General features: G+C 32.7%; 1 protein-coding gene across 8 annotated transcripts in view; it reads left to right on the forward strand.

The window, feature by feature from the left end:
• Ankrd26 (ankyrin repeat domain containing 26) overlaps window positions 1-18511 on the forward strand; it is a 120366-nt gene extending 101855 nt beyond the window's left edge. For 6 of the 8 annotated variants that reach the window (XM_047552206.1, XM_047552209.1, XM_047552205.1 and 3 more), the window contains 5 exons: window positions 4024-4317; window positions 4969-5183; window positions 6465-6693; window positions 16626-16671; window positions 17792-18511. In XM_047552206.1, the coding sequence (XP_047408162.1) occupies window positions 4024-4317; window positions 4969-5183; window positions 6465-6693; window positions 16626-16671; window positions 17792-17922 (915 nt within the window). In that variant the 3' untranslated portion in view covers window positions 17923-18511. Of the gene's footprint in view, window positions 1-1922; window positions 3034-4023; window positions 4318-4968; window positions 5184-6464; window positions 6694-16625; window positions 16672-17791 lie in introns of those variants that run through there. The other 2 variants (XM_047552213.1, XM_047552212.1) reach the window with 2 other exon arrangements.
• The last annotated feature ends 378 nt before the right edge of the window (window positions 18512-18889 follow it).

Below are 18889 nucleotides of genomic sequence, written 5' to 3' on the forward strand. Positions count from 1 at the left end.
ACCTAAAAAGAAACAATCACCCATCCCCTTCCCCACTTAGGGACACATCCAAACTATTGCATATCTGTAGATTTGCCTCTTATACACATTTCATGTCAATGGAATCACACAATATGTGTGATCTGGTTTCCTTTTTGTGATTTCTTTTACGTAGCATGGTGTTTTCAAGGTTCATCCTTGTTGTATCAGTACTTAATTTCTTTTTACAGAGTAATATCCTACTGTATAGATATACCATACATTTTTTCATTTATCCATTCATTAGTTGATGGACCTTTGGGTTGTTTCCACTTTGAACTTTTTTAAGCTGCTATGAACATTCATGTTAAAAGTTTTTGTGTTTGCAAATATTTTCATTTCTCTTGGCTGTGTACTTATGAATGGAATTGCTGAGTTATGTGGTAACTGTCCTCAACCTTTTGAGGAGCTACCAGTATCACTTGTTTTCCAAAGTGGCTGCCCCATTTTACATTCCATAAGCATATATAACAGATATAGTTTCTCCACATCCTTGACAATACTTGCTTTCCATCTTTATGACTAAAAAAAGGTCCCTGTAGTAGAATGTATTTAACTTCACTCCTGTGGAAACTTTTTGCTTCTTGAAGAAGTTTGTACCTTGTTGACTTCATGACATAATGGGAAGTCAAGCTTGCAAAGATGGTCCATACCTTTCCTTTTCTACTTTCAAACCGTTGTAAGTTATTACCCAGAACTTCCCTCTTCATTCCCATTTCCATCAAATCTTGGTCACAGGATCTGCTGACTTGGTCTCCTATTTATAGCATTATGTTTTATTAACTCATCATAATTCATGGAGTTATCTATAGCTTTTTACCAAGTAGGAATGAGAGGATTAAGTCTGAACTATCAGCTTTCTTCATTAAAAATCAAGCTAACAGTTCACAATTAGATCTTCTTTTAACCTGGTATCTGTTTTTTGTGTTTAACACTGGAACTGATCATTATTTGGCACAGATCCCACATTCTCAGAAGTAACAGTTCCTTGTATTCACCTGCTTTTAGTTAAACAAATAGAGATACATAGCTTTACTTTATAGCTCAATATAGGATTCATGAAATAAAGTGTTACCAGAATTTTAGGACAAATGCCTGAGCTCCAGTAGTCTCCACACCTAGGCTCAGCCACCTGTAAGAAAAAACTAATTGAAGAGACAAGCAGTGGTGAAGGCAGGAAAGAAATCATCCTCACTGTGACCATGCAAGGAAGAATAGAAAGGTTTAGTGACCTAAGATTCATCTTTTGAGAGCTAACAAGATCTTTGAGATTTCATAGAAGGGGAAACAAAGATTAAGGGCTGAAGAATTTGCATAGTTGGCAAAATAGGTAATGTTGATCAGGCCATGATCTGTGGTACAGTTGATCATTATTTTAGAATGGTCAGTAAGAAAATTGCTGATGTCTGGGGGTGCAAGGGATAGTTTTGACATTTGTCACAAGAGTTTTATCCATGAGGCCAGGCTCATTGGCACATACTATAATCCCAGCAACTCAGGAGGCTGAGGCAGGAGGATTATAAGTTTGAAATCAACCTCACCAACTTAGTGAGACCCATCTCAAAATCAAAACTATAAAGGACTGGGGATGTGGTAGAGTGCCTTTGGGTTAAATCCCCAGTTTAAAAAAAAAAAAAAAAAAAAAAAGTTGGGCTGTAATCCTGGATCCAAGATGACTGTTGGATAGAATAATTCATGAGAAATCAAAAGGAGAAAAAGAAAAAGAAGTCAGAAAAGGTGAAGTCAGAGAAATAATATGGAGCTCGTTAGGCCGATGACTAGACTGTCCTTCAATAATTCAACTCATCCAAGGAAGAATTTTTCAGAAGTACTGCTCTTAAAAGTCAGGTAGTGTTCAGGCACTTTATCAAAGACAAATAATAAAGAAGTAATTTGAATTTCAGGATTTCAAAGCCACTTTGTACGATATGCAGAAGTGTACGGCACAACAAAGATGAGATGACCTTTATATAAACAGACTTGAAATAAGATAAGTTATATTCATTTTCTTTATGGTCAAAAGATACTGCATTTGGTTTATTGCCCCTGAGGAAAGGAAAATGACAATTTGATACTAGATTAATAAATACTGAAATCTGCCTTTCTTTTAGAATCCACTAATTTAAATCTAGTAAAACATCTGATTTTGATTATTAAGCCAAATATTTGTAGTTGCTTTTCAACTGTTATACTTCAAATCATGTCTCCTTGCTTCCCATTCTCCCATATTCCCAAACTTCAGGAAAAATTCTAAAGAGGCACATTTGCCTGGTTCTAAGAATTTGCAATTAAAGAAAACTTCAGAAAAACTTCTTCCTTGATGTCTTTCTTCTAATTGCTGCTTCTCATTAGCATTGTTTTTTATTAATAAATTAGTGTGTGTGTTTATTAGAGCCTACTTTAAAGGAGACTAATTCCTACTATAAGTTATCATTTATTACTGTTTCTGTTTTAAATCCATCTTCTTCTTTAATTGTTCCTTAATTAATTACCCAAAGTTCAATGGCTTAAAACAGCATTTCCCTCCCAAACTTGACAAAGGCAGATTGTCTCTGCCCTCCTGAGCTTTAGTTGAAATAGTTCAATGACTGGGGACTGGAATCTTCTGAAAGTTTGCCCACTAATATGTCAGGTTGTTGTGGTTGTTGGTGCTGGCCATTAACAGAAACTTCAGTTAGGGCAGGAAGCTGAAACACCTACCCTGATATGCCTAGACTCTTTGTTGCCTCAACTGCCTCACATCATGGAAACTGGGTTTCAAGTGCCAGCAGGATGAGATAACTTTTTAAATTAGCATTGAAGGTCATATGTCATTTTTATCACAATCTAGTCATTACAAGCAAGTTAAAGCTTTGCCTAAATTTCACTATTTTTATGGAATTACTATGAAAGTAACACAGACAGAGTGGAACCATCTAAAGGCTTGTTCATTCACAGTTGAATCTGGCTTTTAACTGGGCCTTTAGCACAGGAAGTCAGCTGGACCACCTACATAAGGATTCACCTGTAAACTGGGCTTCCTCACAATATGGTGTGGATTCTAAAGGTGAGCTTCCCTTAGAGAAGTTAGACAGAAGCTATATCATATTTTCTAACCCAGCATTAGAAGTCACAGAGCAGTCTACCATATTCTGTGAAACCAGTTATTAAGTCTAACTCTTATCCAGGAGAGGAAATTTTATGTGAGAAATGTCAAAGAATTTATAGATATTTTTAAAATCACTACTCTTAAATAATCATTATATCTAAGGGGAAGTAATTTTTTCCAACTCAGTATCACTGAAATTCTATCAAATTTGTGGGGGTTTTTGTTGTTGTTGTTTGTTTGTTTGGTATGCTTCCTTATTCTGTGGGTAGAGTTTACAAAATTATGCTATTGAATTAAGTTAATTTCTGTCCCCCGCCCCCCAAAAAAATGTCTGGATCATTTCACTAAGTTTTATATGCCCCTTACCAAGAAACATTACTTCTTGGAATGCAGTTCAAATTAACATAGAAGATTGACTGTTCAGAAACAGGCTATGACATATCCAAATTTTAAATATTCATTAATTTAATTTAATTCATTAATTTAATTTATCTTTATTTTCAAAATCTTGCTCCGAGAGCCATCTGTTCATGTACATCTAATAACTCAATGTGATTATCCCTAAAACGTCTTTAGATTATGGGAGGTAAGGATGAGTGGGAAAGAGTAAGATATTTTTTACTGAAATATGAGTTGAAGTTATTGTAAGAAGGAAATACATGAAACAATCAAAACAATTTAGAGTCTAAGATCAAGTGCTAATATTTTATGATAAATATCTTGAGTGTAAAGAGGCTTTTGTGACTCCTGGTAGTTTTGACTTTTTGATTTTCTGAGTAATTTAAGAAACCACATTCTAAGAATCTAGTATGTATTATATTTTATCACAACCAAGTTTATATCAGAATTTGTTACTCGTCTTGTGTTAGACTATTCTTAGCCTGCTTCATTATAAAGCTATTATTTTATTCATGCAGATTGATGATCTTGCAGCAAAACTGGAAACCGCATCTTCAAAATGTCTACATCTGGATAAAAAAAATCAGTTTCTTCATCAGGAGCTATTATCCATGAAAACTATACAAAAAAAATGTGAAAAACTAGAGAAGAATAAAAAAAAGTTGGAACAAGAAGTAGTAAACCTTAAAAGTCATATAGAAAAGAAGAACATGGCAGAATATGGTCAAGTAGAACAGTACAAACAGGAGATTGAAGACAGAGCAAGACAAGATTTAGTGGAAAAATTAAAACAAGTCAATCTATTTTTAAAGGTTAGCTTACCTATAATGTGCTTTAATTTATTTCATTGCAAATTATATTTTGGATGAGTACATTTTTGTGTTTTTTCTACTTTCCTTGTAGTTCTTTGTTTTGTAGATTTTTTTAGGAAAATGATTTCTGATACTCCTTTTAAATAGTTCAGTTTTCTTTGTTATTATAATTAAGTTGATCTTTTGACTCTTAAGATGAGTGGATATTAAACAAGACTATTAGGAAAAAAAGAAAAAATTATGATGTAGAAATTATGCCACTCTTGAATTGTTCTTAAGTTACATTGTTCAATTTTTTAAATTTTGAATTGATTCTGTAATTCTTTATAGTATCAGATTACATAAGTACTAACACGAAAATGATTCAGGACTAAGGATATAACTCAGTGGTAGAGCACCTGCTTGGCATGCAAGAGTCCCTGGGTTCCATCCCCCACACTGCAAAAATAAAATTTTAAATGATTAAATTTTTTATAATTTGGATTAATGCAGTTGATATTTATGGTATAAATATTTTAAACTCTAGCATATTTTTTCATATATTTAGAATTTCTTTCTGAGTTACTGACTCAAAACTAAAGGAAACAAATACACAATAATTGTTTGGATTATAATTATTTTTCTTTAATTTATCTTTTTAATTTGCTTTAGACACAAGCAGCTTCTCAGGAAAATTTGGAACAGTTAAGAGAAAATAATAATGCCTCAATAAGAAGTCAGATGGAATTCAGAATCAAAGATCTGGAATATGAACTCTCTAAAATGAAAACTCAAGAAGATTCCAATAAAATAGAACTGGAAAAATATAAGCAACTCTATGTAGAAGAATTCAAAATTAGAAAATCACTATCAAATAAACTAAACAAGTAAGTCAAAACATAGAATCATAGGGAATAAATTAAGTTCATTAATTTGTCTATGAAAACAATCTTTAGTTAAGTTCATAAGATCAGATAAGATGGGAACCATAACTATTGACTATAGTTTTGGAAAATATTGCTCATAAATTAACTTACCTTTAAAAGTAAAAGCCTGGACAGTTGATATCACTTCCCTTTGGTTGGTTGGTTGGTTAGTTGGTTTGGTTTTATATGGCTTTTTACCCCTTAATATTCTCCTATGGCTAACCTGATCTATTAGTCTTTCATCTAAATATTTTTAAAATTTTAGGACAGTTTTATTATTATCAAATTACTTGTCATCATTCCCTTAAATGAAAATATCAACAAGTTTAACTAATTTTGGGAACTTACAACTTAAACCCAAAGGGTAAAGTGCTACTGATAACACTCTACAGGCACATTCTGCCACTGAATAAATTAATTTTCCTTCATTGTGATGATTGATATTATCACTAAAGGTTACCTAGAGACAAAATGTGCTTTATGGTTTTTCTTCTCTATATAAGAGAACATATTTGTGATATAGGAAATGAGTAACAGTGATGAGGGAAATATAATTTGCAGAGTCATTAAAAACAGTTTCTTGGTCATGTGAGGGGGTGTGCAGAAGGCAGAAAGGGCCAGTCCTTCCTCTGATGCCTTGGAAATGATTATATGAGCTAGTTGCCTTAGGAGGAGCTTTATAAGTTCTTTTTGATCACCAGCTTAGCCATCTCATTCACCCCTAAATGTTGATGTTTAAGTGCTTAATTTCCACAAGGTAATGGGTGAAGGAGGTGGTGTTTGCAAATGTCTTTGAGGAATATTTTTTAAATCCCTAAATTGGTGAGTCAATACGTTTCCAACTTGTTTTTTTTTTCAGTTTCATTTTTTAAATTACATTTAAGGAGTATAAGGTGAGTTATAGTTATACATACTAAAATGGTTATCATAGCCAAGAAAGTTAATATATCCATCATCTCTCATAGTTACCCTTTAAATACAAGTACTTCTAATGAAATCTCAAGAATCTTTTAAGTGGAACCCTTCCAGTGGTATCAAATGTTATTTACTAAACCATACATCATTAGCCATTTCTCTCCCTCCTACTTTGAATTACTTTTTAGTTGTTCCTTAGAACAATTTTAAACCAATAATTATATATAACACTTGAATAGAAAAGTCCATTTTTTAAAATTCAAGCCATTTATGAGTCCTATAGGGAAATGTAAGATACTAAGTATTTTCCTTTTGCAATCTTCACAGGGCTAATGAAAGACTAGAGGATGTCAATACCAAACTTCTTGTGGAAAAACAGCAGAACAGATCTTTACTCAGCACTGTTAGTACAAGGCCTGTCCTAGAGTGCCCTTGTGTTGGAAATCATAATAATAGTTTGGTACTCAACAGAAGTTATTTTCCAAGAGAAAACCTAGTGGTTCCTAATTCTAACCTACAATCTTCAAGTAAGAGCATGGAGAACTACTTAGCTGAGGTTTGTTATATTTTCCTTCCTTATGGTCTCAGATTTCTGCTGTAAGTTTCTTTTTATTTTGGTAAAATACAGAGTTGTTTAATGCATGTTAAGTAAAGTTGACAATAATCTGTTTTAATGAAACATTTAAGATTTTTAAAGTTTCTAGTGCTCATTTTCAAGAGATTCTCATCTGTTAACTTTATTCAATAAATGTGATTAAACTGATTGATTTGACTTTTTTTGAAAAACTGCCTTTAAATTAGACTTTAAGAAATGAATATTATTGCTTATAACTCAGTGTATACTTTGAGTTGCTTTGGCTTACCTTCTAAGCAATTTTAGTCTGACTGTGCTTTATAAAAGTTTTCCTGCACCATCCCAAGTTTTCTACCCCTAATAAGTGAATAATTGACAGCCACATACTTAACCACATATAGATGTTTATAATTTTAAGGAATCTGAGATAAACTTTTTAAAGCATACCTGTAACAAAAAAAGATTAATTTGCTTTTAAGTTAAAAGTTTTGCTGTTTTCACAAATAAGAATATATTCTTAATTGCTAGGATCTTTATCTCTAATATTATAAAATATACTATTGCTGTTTATTGCTATAGTAATAGTTTTTAATAGATAAATTAAGCAATATTTGAATTTTAAATGAAGTTCACCTGTCAATCTTGCCTTCATTTGAATGATTGATGATTAAGATGGCAGTGATACCAAGTCTTTAGACATCAGACTCAGTTTTACTCTGCCTATTCAGAATCCCATGAAACCCCAATTCAAAAATAAAAAAAACTCATAGAAGTTCAAGTCTAAAATATCTATGATAGCATTGCAGTCAAATAGCTTAAAATGGAACAAATTATATGACATAAACAATACATACATTATAAGACCCTAGCTAGCTGACATTTTTTCATCATTTTCTTAGTTTTATATTTTTCTGAAAAAAATGAGGATGAGGGTCTAAGTACCTCCGAGGTGTGAAATTAGACTACCATATACAAAAAGAGAATGAACATTAAGTACTTAAATAAATTATTAAGCATGATTCAAATATAAAATGTTCTAATTTGTTACCAGCAAAAAATCAAGAAATATATCACTTTACATGAGAATGATAAATGTAGTATAAATGAAACTACAATGCAGAGGAAGATTTGGAGAGAACTTTTTTCCCAAATTTTTCTGGATGAAAGCAATGGGTTTAATTTTGTTTTATTTTTAGTATTTCTAGACATATTGAAGAATAATTTATTTTTAACTTAAACTAGCAATTCCAAGGTATACATTATTTCCTTGTGTAACATTAATTTGCCAAGTCATAGTAGATATTGAAAAGCACTCTCCTGTTAAGATACATGTCTGTATAGTTACTGCAGAATACCTTGAAAGGTTTTTTTCATATGACTTTATTTATTTCATTTTTTTTAGTGCTAAGGATCTAACCCAGTGCCTCACATGCACTAGGCAAACACTCTACCTCTGAGCTACAACCCCAACCCCCTCAAAAAGTCTTATATAATTGTCACTTACAAAATTTTTTAAAGAAAGAACGTCCCTTCTATAATTGCAAGGAATTTGACTATTTCTGTTACCATCTAAACTGATAGAAAATGGTAAAGTTTTTGTTGTTTTGGTTTGGGGTTTCTGTTTTTCATTTTTTGTGTCTTGGGGTTTTTTTGTTCATTTGTGTTCGTACCAGGGATTGAATCCAGGCGCACTTAACCACTGAGCCACCTCCCTGCCCTTTTTATTTTTAATTTTGAGATAGGGTCTCACTAAGTTGCTTAGGGCCTCACTAAGTTGCTGAAGCTAGCTTTGAACTTGCGATACTCCTTAGACTCCCTAGTTGCTAGGATTACAGGAAAGTGCCACCACACCCAGTTAAATGGTAGGTTTTTGAATAAGGTATTATAAAACAATAGACATAAAGATTACTTCTGTGATTCCAGAAAGTAAAATGTTAAAAACTAGCGTTACTGAATCTTTTTACCCATTTTCTTATTTCCAAGTTTTTAATATTTTGGATTATTTCTATTATGAAGTTCTATCTCATAGCATTTTTTTTTCTAACTTTACATAAAATTGTTATATTATTGCTCTGTTGTGATTTCAGTCGTACTGGTTTTTGACCAAGTTTTCTCCATGTTCTTAACATTTAATACTATTTTATCTGTTACCATCGTATGAAATTTAGCCTTGCACTTAGCACCATTGTGGTGGCAATTACTACGTATGTTTTGCCGATTTTTGCTTTAGTTTTTCCATTCTAGTATAAACCTTGGATGCAGTTCTATAAAACAAACACACAGTTTTATTGGTTCTTTATTCATTTTTATTATTAAAAAATGCAAAGTTTTGGCCTGAACAACAGATATATTATTAGATTTTTTTGTACATAGAATTCTTTTGTGATAACTGAAACCTTTTTCTTTAACAATTTTTTGTTTCAATATTTTTTTAGTTGTCAATGGATTTTTAAATTTTATTCATTTATATATGGTGTTGAGTATCAAACCCAGACCTCACACATGTCAGGCAAGCACTCTACCACTGAGCCTGGACTTCAGCCCTGAAATTTTGTTTTGTTTTGTTTTGTTTTGTTTTTGGTGCCAGGGATTGAGTGCAGAGCCTCATGGGTGCTAAGCACACGTGCTACACTGAGTTATACACCTTGCCCTGATAAGTGAAATCTTGAAAATGTATTCCCATTTTATAGAAGATAAAACGTAATTACCTAATACAATGCATAACACACAGTAGTAACTCAGTAGATATTCTAAATAGGGAACTTTCACCTGTGTCCAGTGATGGTAGAGATGCCTACCACATGGTAGGCAAGTGCTCTTAACACTGAGCCACATCCCCGGCCCAGTGATTGTATTTTTCATTTTTGGTGCATTACTGAAACTTGAAAATTTTCTCATTATTTATTTAAGTATGATTCTACTTCTCAAATTTCCATTAATTTTAGCAATTCTTATTCTCAATGTGGCTGTCCAAATAGATCAAAACCAAAACAATATTCCTGAAACTTGAACTTCTTACGTGAGGGAACATTGTGTCTCCACACATTTGGGGTCATATTTCTTCCCAAGTAAATATAGACCTGTTTGCATCACCAAGGAAATGCCCATTTACGCAGAGTTTTAACTCTAACCACACTCATATAGTTATGCTTATTACTCTGTATGCTTATTATCTGAAGGCAGAGTTAAATAAACTTGTTTATTATATCAGTTAAATGTGCTATAATTACTCCAGTCTTCATTTCATTTTCTCTGTTAAGCCAAATGCCATTTTACCCTTTAGAAAATTCACATATTCTTTCAACTTCTTCCAAATTTCTCCTTTTGTTCATTTTTCTTCACAGTGTATATATGGCTCTGTACTTAATTCCTCAGCTTCTCAATTAACAAAGGGACAAAATATAAGTGTAATTCCTTCATATATTAGCCTATTTGTAATTTGATAGTGAATTGCAGTGGTTTAAAGGACAAACAACTGTTTTCATTATATTTAAGTGGATATTTTTATAAGATGTGGGTGTTCCTTGAAAGAGAATGATGCCGAAATTTAATTTTTAAACATTGTTACTGAAAATATATTAATGGTGGAAGGTGTATGTGTGTGGCCTTATGTATATTTATGAAACTGTCTCAAAAGAGAATGCACCATTATTTTCCAACATATAAGCTCAATTATCATTTAATAAGAGCCTGACAATAAATCTCTTAAGTAAACTTTTATTTTTATTGTGCTTTGCTACTATTGATTCATTTTTACTCTCTAACATTTTTTAACCTTTCCCCTGTATAAAATAGGAATCGTTTTGAAATATATACAGTAAGAATATAAAAAGAAGAAAATACTTCTCTAAGTTAACAGTCATCTTCCTTGGGGCTATTGGGTGGTAGGCAGCAAATGACACTCTTCCTCCCCTTCTGAGTTCAGAATATAGGAGTCCATCACAGGGAGATGAACACACTAACTTTATTCCTAACATATAACAACTAATGGGAGTTTGTGACTTAGTTGTGCAGCCACAACTGATGCTACATTACAGATGAGATGCTTACATTACAAAGTTGTAAGTAGAAGAAACAAATATTTGACCCTAACTGCAGATTTGATTTCACATTTCTGTGGATAGACATATCTCTTCAAAGAGATGGCAGATTCAGGCCAGTGCATTCAGTGTGCTTCTGATTTCACATTTCTGTGGATAGACATATCTCTGATTTCACAAATCAGATTTCACATTTCTGTGGATAGACATATCTCTTCAAAGAGATGGCAGATTCAGGCCAGTGCATTCAGTGTGCTTCATCTAGTTTTTACCCATTAGGTAAATTTTCCCTCCTCTCATGAGGAAGGTAGTGAGAAAGTAAGTCCTCACTTGAGACCAGGGAATGAGGTTCTCCTATCATTGCTGCCTAGATTTAAATTATAATTGAAATTAAACTCATATCTTTATATATCCTGTTATCACTTTATATAATCCAGTATCCCTTATATATCCCTTAATGATGAGAAGTTGGCAAGATATATGCTGGATAGTATAAACAAATGTTTTGTGTATTTAATTTTTCTATAAATAACTCAATATGGATCATTTATTCACAGAATAATTTTGGTACATTTTATTTGGAGAAAAATGAATAGTTCTTTTAAGGAAGAATTTTCTGAGTTTACAGCTTGCTTGGTTCAAAATGATAATACTTCTCTTTTAAGTTCCCTGTTCTGTGGTTTCATATCTTTATGCTTTAAAACTTAAGTTTACTTATCTCCTACTATTAGAAATTATGATATTAATTTGTATTTATTTGTATTGATAACTTTTAGAACTTATAATTTATTAGAGAGCTACTCTTACATTGTAGGCTTCAACATTATCAAACCACATGACAAAGTTTTACATAATGAATTTTCTCTGAGCCACACTTAAATATGTCTCTCTCTTTGCTGAATATGAGAGAGGTAACTGCAGAGAACAACAGGCTCATAAGAAGACCTAAAGCCCATTCCTGACTTGCAGCCAGTTGACTTTGTGACCCAACCAACCTAAGTCTGAGTTTATTTTGGTTCTTATGTAAAATTAGGGTCTTACTGACTTTCATAATTTTCTAAACACTTTTTCACAATAGAATTTTTTTAAAAATGACATGAAACTGCATTATATAAAACATAGAAGTAAAGCTATCTTGACTAAAGGAGGTCAAGGGGTTTTAAGCTATGACTTCCTTAACTCTTTATCCTTCAGTCTCATCCTTTAGTATCTTAGGTTTCATAGTTTGAAAACTGCCAATTAGAGAGAATTCTTCTAATAAGCTAAATGTGTGGTACATTATTCTATTCTATATCATTTTCTCACTTTTTTGAAAGATGGAAAGGTTTAAATGAAGTTGCAGGTGTTCTCCCTTTATTAAGGGTATACTTTAGGCTTCCTTCACCACCTGAAACAATGCCCACATAAAAATAAACAAAGGCTACAGAGAAATGAGGAGTGCTTTTATTAAATATGTATTTAACTTCATAATAAGATAACTTTTAATTTAATATTAAACATAACATGAAGATTAGCAACTTAATAAGCTTTTTTAATTTCTTCTGATAACATTTAGTTTATCTTAAGCTATTTTTTATGCATTTCAAAAGGCTTGGTATTGAATATGATTGCCCACACCTGTAATTCCAGCTACTGGGGTGGCTGAGGCAGTAGAATTTCTAGTTCAGGACACCCTGGGCAACTTAGAAAAATCATCTACTAAACAAAACTTTTAGAAAAAAAGCTGGGGATTAGGTCAGTGATAGAGCATTTGCCTAGCATGCGTGAGGCTCTGGCTCTGGATCCCCTTATCTAAGAATAGGACAGTGATTAGTGTCACCAAGATACATTTCTTTTTTTATTTTTATTTTTCCTTCCATAATCTGGTACTTACTATATTAAACCATTCACCTGGGTACAACAATTCTGAATTTCTACTAAGGGAAACATGAAGAAACTCTGAATGGGAAAATAAGAATTAAAAGCTTTTTTTTTTTTTTTTTTTTTTTTGGTACTGGGTATTGAACCTGGGGCACTTAACCACTGAGCCACCACCGTACCCTTTTTTTTTTATGAGACAGGGTCTCCCTAAGTTGCTTAGGGCCTTGCTAAGTTGCTGAGACTGGCTTTGAACTAGCAATCCTCCTGCCTCAGCCTCCTGAGCCACTGGGATGACAGGTGTGTGCCACCATGCCCAGCTGAAAGGCACTTTTTAAAAGTTATTTAACATTTGTTAGATTTAACTTGTGAGCTAAACCATCCCAACCTCTCACTAGCCAGAACAAAATCAAAGTTTTCAGCACTCAGGACCTTTATGTTTTTGGGTGCCCCTCTCCAGAGCAGCCCCCTCCCTCCCGTGTTCTGAATTTGTCCTTTTCCCCTCTCAGCTTTCGTTGTTTTGTGTATCTTTACCAAAAAGCAGTTGCCCTCAGCTGTCATTAATGATGTAAAGTGTAGTTTCTCTTGTGCCGGACTAGCTCTTATGGGGGGTAAGGGCGCGGAGTCAAGACCCATACTCTGGGAGTTGGGTGGAAGCAGGTTTGTGGAGAGGAGCCTGCAAACTCATTTATTGTGGGAACAGCTATATATTTTATAGGTTTCTTGCCCAATCACAATGCACCACGGGGAATCAGACCACCAGGTTCCTATACGGGTTCCCTTGGTAACACTGAGTCAATTTGGGGAAGTTGTATACTTTCCTAGGTGGCCAGAGTGGAATGCTCCTCCTCACAGGTTTTCCTGTCGGGTCTGAATGTGCGAAGGTTTTCCTTACACACTTGAGATATTCACTGCTGCCGGCCAAGAACTAGGATTTCTCCCAACAGTAAAGTATTAAAGGGTTAGTGAAAACCTGGGAGGAAATTTATGGAGGGGGAGGCCACTCCATATCCAGAAAAGAGGTAACTACTTCTACCAGGTGCTCTTTAACAGATAATAGAGTGAAACAGACATTATTTCCTCATGTACATGTATGACTGTGTGGCCAATGTGATCCTGCAATATGTATAATTAGAAAAATGAGAGTTTATACTGTTTATATATGATCTATCAAAATGTGTAAATGCATTCTACCATCATGCACAACTAATTAGAAAAAATATTTAAAAATTGAAAAGTTTGGAGGAAAAACTGCCATTTAAATTTGTTATATCACAAGTATTCTCTAGAGAGAACGTTCATATATTTAGTACAGGGCTAAAGATTTTGCTAAGTAACAGAATGCATATTTACCATGCATAAAGCCCTGAATTCAATCCCCTGCACAAAAAGAGGGGTGGGGAGGAAGGAAGAAAAAAGAGAGAAAAAATGAATTTCTTCAGTATAAAACACATCTTTTGAAAACAAAATTTTGTATTATGCAAGTATTTGTGGATGAGATATAAAGACATAATAAAATGTATTACCTATAGGTAATAATAATAGGAGAAGGGCTTTGTGGTGAAAAGATAATAACATGACAGTTGTTTAATTCAAGTCTTATAAAATATATTTTATATTTGACATAATGTTTATTAATAGTATTATGATTCTTTCAATAAAGACTTCTTTCATCCATTATTGAGTTGTTATTTGTACAAGACTTATCTATAATGTTGCTGTCACAGAAATTTTAGAGAAAACAGTGGCTTAAAATATTAGGAAACCTATCCATCAAAACAATTTGTCATACCACCTAAAATTCCTGAAGACTTTAGATACCATTGTCATCACTGCATTTATTATGTTTAATATCTGTGTTAGGCCTGATTTGGAGCACTAGTAAGAGTATATTTTTTCTACAAAATATTTAAGAAGAGCATTATAGATTTGGACACCTGCAATATAGTTTGAAGTATTCCCACACTTTTCATAGTTAAGTAGATAACTATAATTGATCAGTGTTTCAAAAAATTGATTCTAATTTCTGAAAAGAAATCAGTTTCATTTGAAGAGCTGTATGTTTTTTTCTTTGTTTCCAAATGTAGAAAGCCATGAATCAATGAAAGTTAACTTTGAAAACTGGCTCTAACATATATTTATGCTTTGTTTCAAGCACATTTCCTGAAATCTTTGCATCCATATTAACATAGAAATGTTTGTTCATAATTCGAATAGTATAATGTTTTAAATCATTTGCCAGTAGAATTTTTAGATAACATAATGAGAATACCTCTTTATCTGTTTAAGATTCTGTGCTGAGAAATTAATAGCATAGAACATATGTTAAAGTTTTAATTTTCTAAAAGTAGAGAATGGAAGTTTTATTTTAAGAAAAAATCCATTTAAGTGAAAAAATGAGTCAACTTTTATAAAGGGCAGAGTTTTGCTAAGAATCACAAAATCATGCTTTCTGTATAAGATATGAGTTGAACCGATTAACCTTTATGTTAATAAAACAGCATCCTTCTTAGGAGTCTTAACTACCTGGGAAAAGATAACACCCAAGAGTTTATATCATTACTGTAATCACCTTAATAGTAGTGTATGGCTTTTAAAACCTTAGAAATTTGAATCTTAGTCTGCAAATTGACATGTCAGATTTACCAAGATAAAAATCCATCTGTCTGCTGAATGTATATATGTTAGATGTGGCTTTAGATTCTGTCTCAGGAGCTTAACGTTGCTGGCCCTGGCAGCAGCAGGAAACTCCTGTCTAGTAGTAAGCAACTGGCCTGAGTCACCATGGCCTGACCTCAAATCAACTTAAAGCTTTAAATCCTCTCTCAGAACTTGCACTTCCAGCTTCTCCCCTTCCTAGTGAGAGAGGAAGTGGGAAAGGGCTAAATAAAGCCCTAGAGGCTCATCAGAACATTTGATAACTCTGGAGTTTTTAATAACTCCCAGGAGGGGCATGTTCTGCTAAATGCCAACCCTAGAAATAAGAATTACATTTCAAACAGTTCTGACCATTCTCAGCCTTTTTTAGTGCTTGCTTGTTCATCCTGCTCCACTACAAAGGCTAAGCTTAAATGCCCTTAGCCAGGCAGGCACACTCATGTGTGTGTTATTCAGCAATGTTATGCAGAAATCCACTCGTTGAGATAGATAGTTTTAGGATAGGAAATGAAATTGCCTCTCAGTGAAAGGAATGGCCTGAGCCTGCTTCCTAGTTTGATTATTTTTTTAAACGGATGGTACAGCATGTCTATGTGGCCATTTGTTGCTAAATTTCATATAATGCGTGGTTTCAATTCAGCTTGAAAAATTATCTCCTTACACTGTTAGTATTTCTACTTTGAATCCTTGGCATTGCAATGGAATTAATACTTTTTAAAATGTGTTTGATATGCTAGGTATTGTGTGCGATTTAAACTTTTTTGCTTTTTCTCTTTTCTGGTCACGTGCTTCCTTTTACGACAAGCCTCTAGAAACATTTTCTGAAAATTACTGAGCCCTTTGTAATGCAGATGTATTATTGAGGGAATATGTAAAATAATCGTTTTAACAAAAGAAATAGATATTTAAAATTTAATAATAATTCAGGAAAAAGTTCCCTTGTGTAAAACATGGTTTATCTTTGGATTCAATGTTTGTCTTTGGTTTTACAAAGTAGCTTATATTTTTAGTATTTTATACATAATATGGTAAAGTGTAGAACAATTGCAATATATCAATAAAATGGGTAAATTTTCTGGAAAAAAATTATTCTGAAATGATATATACTTAATTGGCCAGTATTATTTATACTTTTCATGAAATTAAGCTAAACATCATTGCACATATATATTCTCTATTACCTATACTAAAAATAGGAATTTTATTTAACTCATGTAATTTTTGTAAAGTAATCCTCAAGTTAGGTGTAGTTTCTAAAAGTCTTATTTAAAGGCCACATGTTCATAAGTGATATAACATTCCCATAATAATGTCTCTTATTTAGCTTAAACATTATTAATATTGTTTAACTTATTTCAGATGCAGCAGAAATTGGAAAAAAGTATAACTAGAGAACTAAAAGAAGGTATGTTGCCAAAATTTATTAAATCTAGTTTTTTATGAAATAAACTATAAATTGCAAATGGCATTCCTTTCCTTTGTTTAATAGATTCTATATTAAGTATTATTTTCTAATATACATCAAATGAAAGATATAAAACATAGACATTCCTAGGGAAAACTACACTTATTCCTCACTTATTTATGTTCTATAGCTTTTAAAATTTTTCAACAAGTACACGTAGCTCTTTTCTTTTCTCCTCAACACTTTCTTCTTTACTTCTGCCATCCCTATAAAACTGTCAGTCTGCACACTAAAATTATTCTTATAAAAGAAGGGTATTATCAAATGCTCAGGTCTTTGACAAAAACCCAGACTCATCTAAGTAATACTTAGTCAAGCAATGAAGTTCATGTGACAACATGATGTCTCATTTTAAATCTCCTGTCACTTACTTAATCTTTGGATTATGTTTTGCCCTCTGGAAAAGTCCATATTCCTTACCATGGACTAAAAATACCCAAACCAATTTGATTCTTGGCATTTACCTTATTCAGAAAGCTTTCTCTCTCTATCACTTAGTGTTCTCTGCTTCTTTGCTCTAGCTTCTAGCCACACTGGATCACTTATAATTCCACAAGTGTTCTTCCTCACCTCTAGGTGTTTGCATGTACTTCTTCCTCTTTCTGTCATACCTTGTCCTTGTCCTTTAGGTTTCAATTTACGTGTTACCTCCACCAAAAAGCCTACAATATTGACACAAACTGGGATACAAGTCCCTTCTCTATGTTTTTGTAGTGCCCTATTTTTCATACTTGTCATAGCATCTGTGATTCTATGGCACTTGCCTATTTGTATGTTTTTTTCAGGTTGTGGTATATGATTATTATAGTGACCTGTATCATCTTGTCATTACATTACTTAGAACATGGCTGTTGAATGGGAAAACCAGAAACTCTGATATCCAGCCATAATGATAATCCAGTGTACAACTATGGGCAAATTATACTTAATAATGATTTTGAATTGTAAATGTACACACATATTTTTCATTTTTATTAACACTGATAAACTTTTCAATTTTAATTTTATACTATTTACATAAAAAGTATAATTATGGTAATATAATTCTTTTTCTCTCCAGTGGCTGCTGAACTCGAATCTGGGTCCTTTAGAGCTTCTCCCCTAGGATCTACTCATAAGTCAAGTCAAGATCTACTTTCAGAAGCATCACAAGAATATGTAGAGATTTTAAAGAAAAAATATATGATCTGAAAGATAACATTTCATTTATCAGACTGTTTATATAACATTTTAACATTGTTTCCCAGACAGGTATAATGTGAAAATTTTGAAGTAAATTATTTTTGGCTATCATATATGTATGATGAAATTGCATATAATATTTTAAGCTATTTCTTGGCATCAGTAACTTTTAAGTGGATTTTGCAAGTGAAAACTAGTGTTATTAACTTTTGCATACTCATATTCCCCAAATGACAGCTGTTTAAACAATATCCAAACAATTGTCTTACCACTAATATTTTTGGGGAATGAAATATCATTTCATTGATAGCTTAGTTGTATTTTTCAATTTTTATTAGTATATATGGGTTTAGAAATTTAAAAGTCATTTTAGTATAATGATACTGTAGCCCTTGTTGATGTTTTAATGTATTACAATAGTAACACTACCATCAATCTTATATAATTTTAATTTTATTGTATTGTTTTATTTTTAAGCACTAATTAATAGTTCTTTCCTAATGAGGAAACATTTCCTAAAAACAGGAAATTATCTTATGCAACTATAGCATAGTGATAAAAGTCAGGAAATTAAAATTGGTGTAGTATTAATATTTAATCTATAAACCTTATTCATATTTTGGCAGATATCCCAATAATAAACTGTATATTTCAGGTATTTCGGTAACAGTGATGCAAAGCTGATTAACACACAAGAGAACTTAAACATATAAATAAATATTCTAAGGGTGAATGGAGACAGGTTATAATCAGAAAAATGAGCTACAGGATTTAGGGCACTGCCACCACTAGGGCATGTTACCAGTACCAAACAATATAAACTGCCTGGAGGGCAAGAAGAGATAACTGACTGTCATGGAGCTGGAAAGGGTAGGTATGGTGTGACCCACCTATAGTCCTTTTCAACCACTCAGTGCAGCCAGTGAAGAAACCAGGTGAATCCTGGAGGATGACTGTGTACTATTTTGAACTCAAT

Source organism: Sciurus carolinensis, chromosome 5 (genome assembly GCF_902686445.1).
Source record: "Sciurus carolinensis chromosome 5, mSciCar1.2, whole genome shotgun sequence".
Taxonomy (NCBI): Eukaryota; Metazoa; Chordata; class Mammalia; order Rodentia; family Sciuridae; genus Sciurus; species Sciurus carolinensis.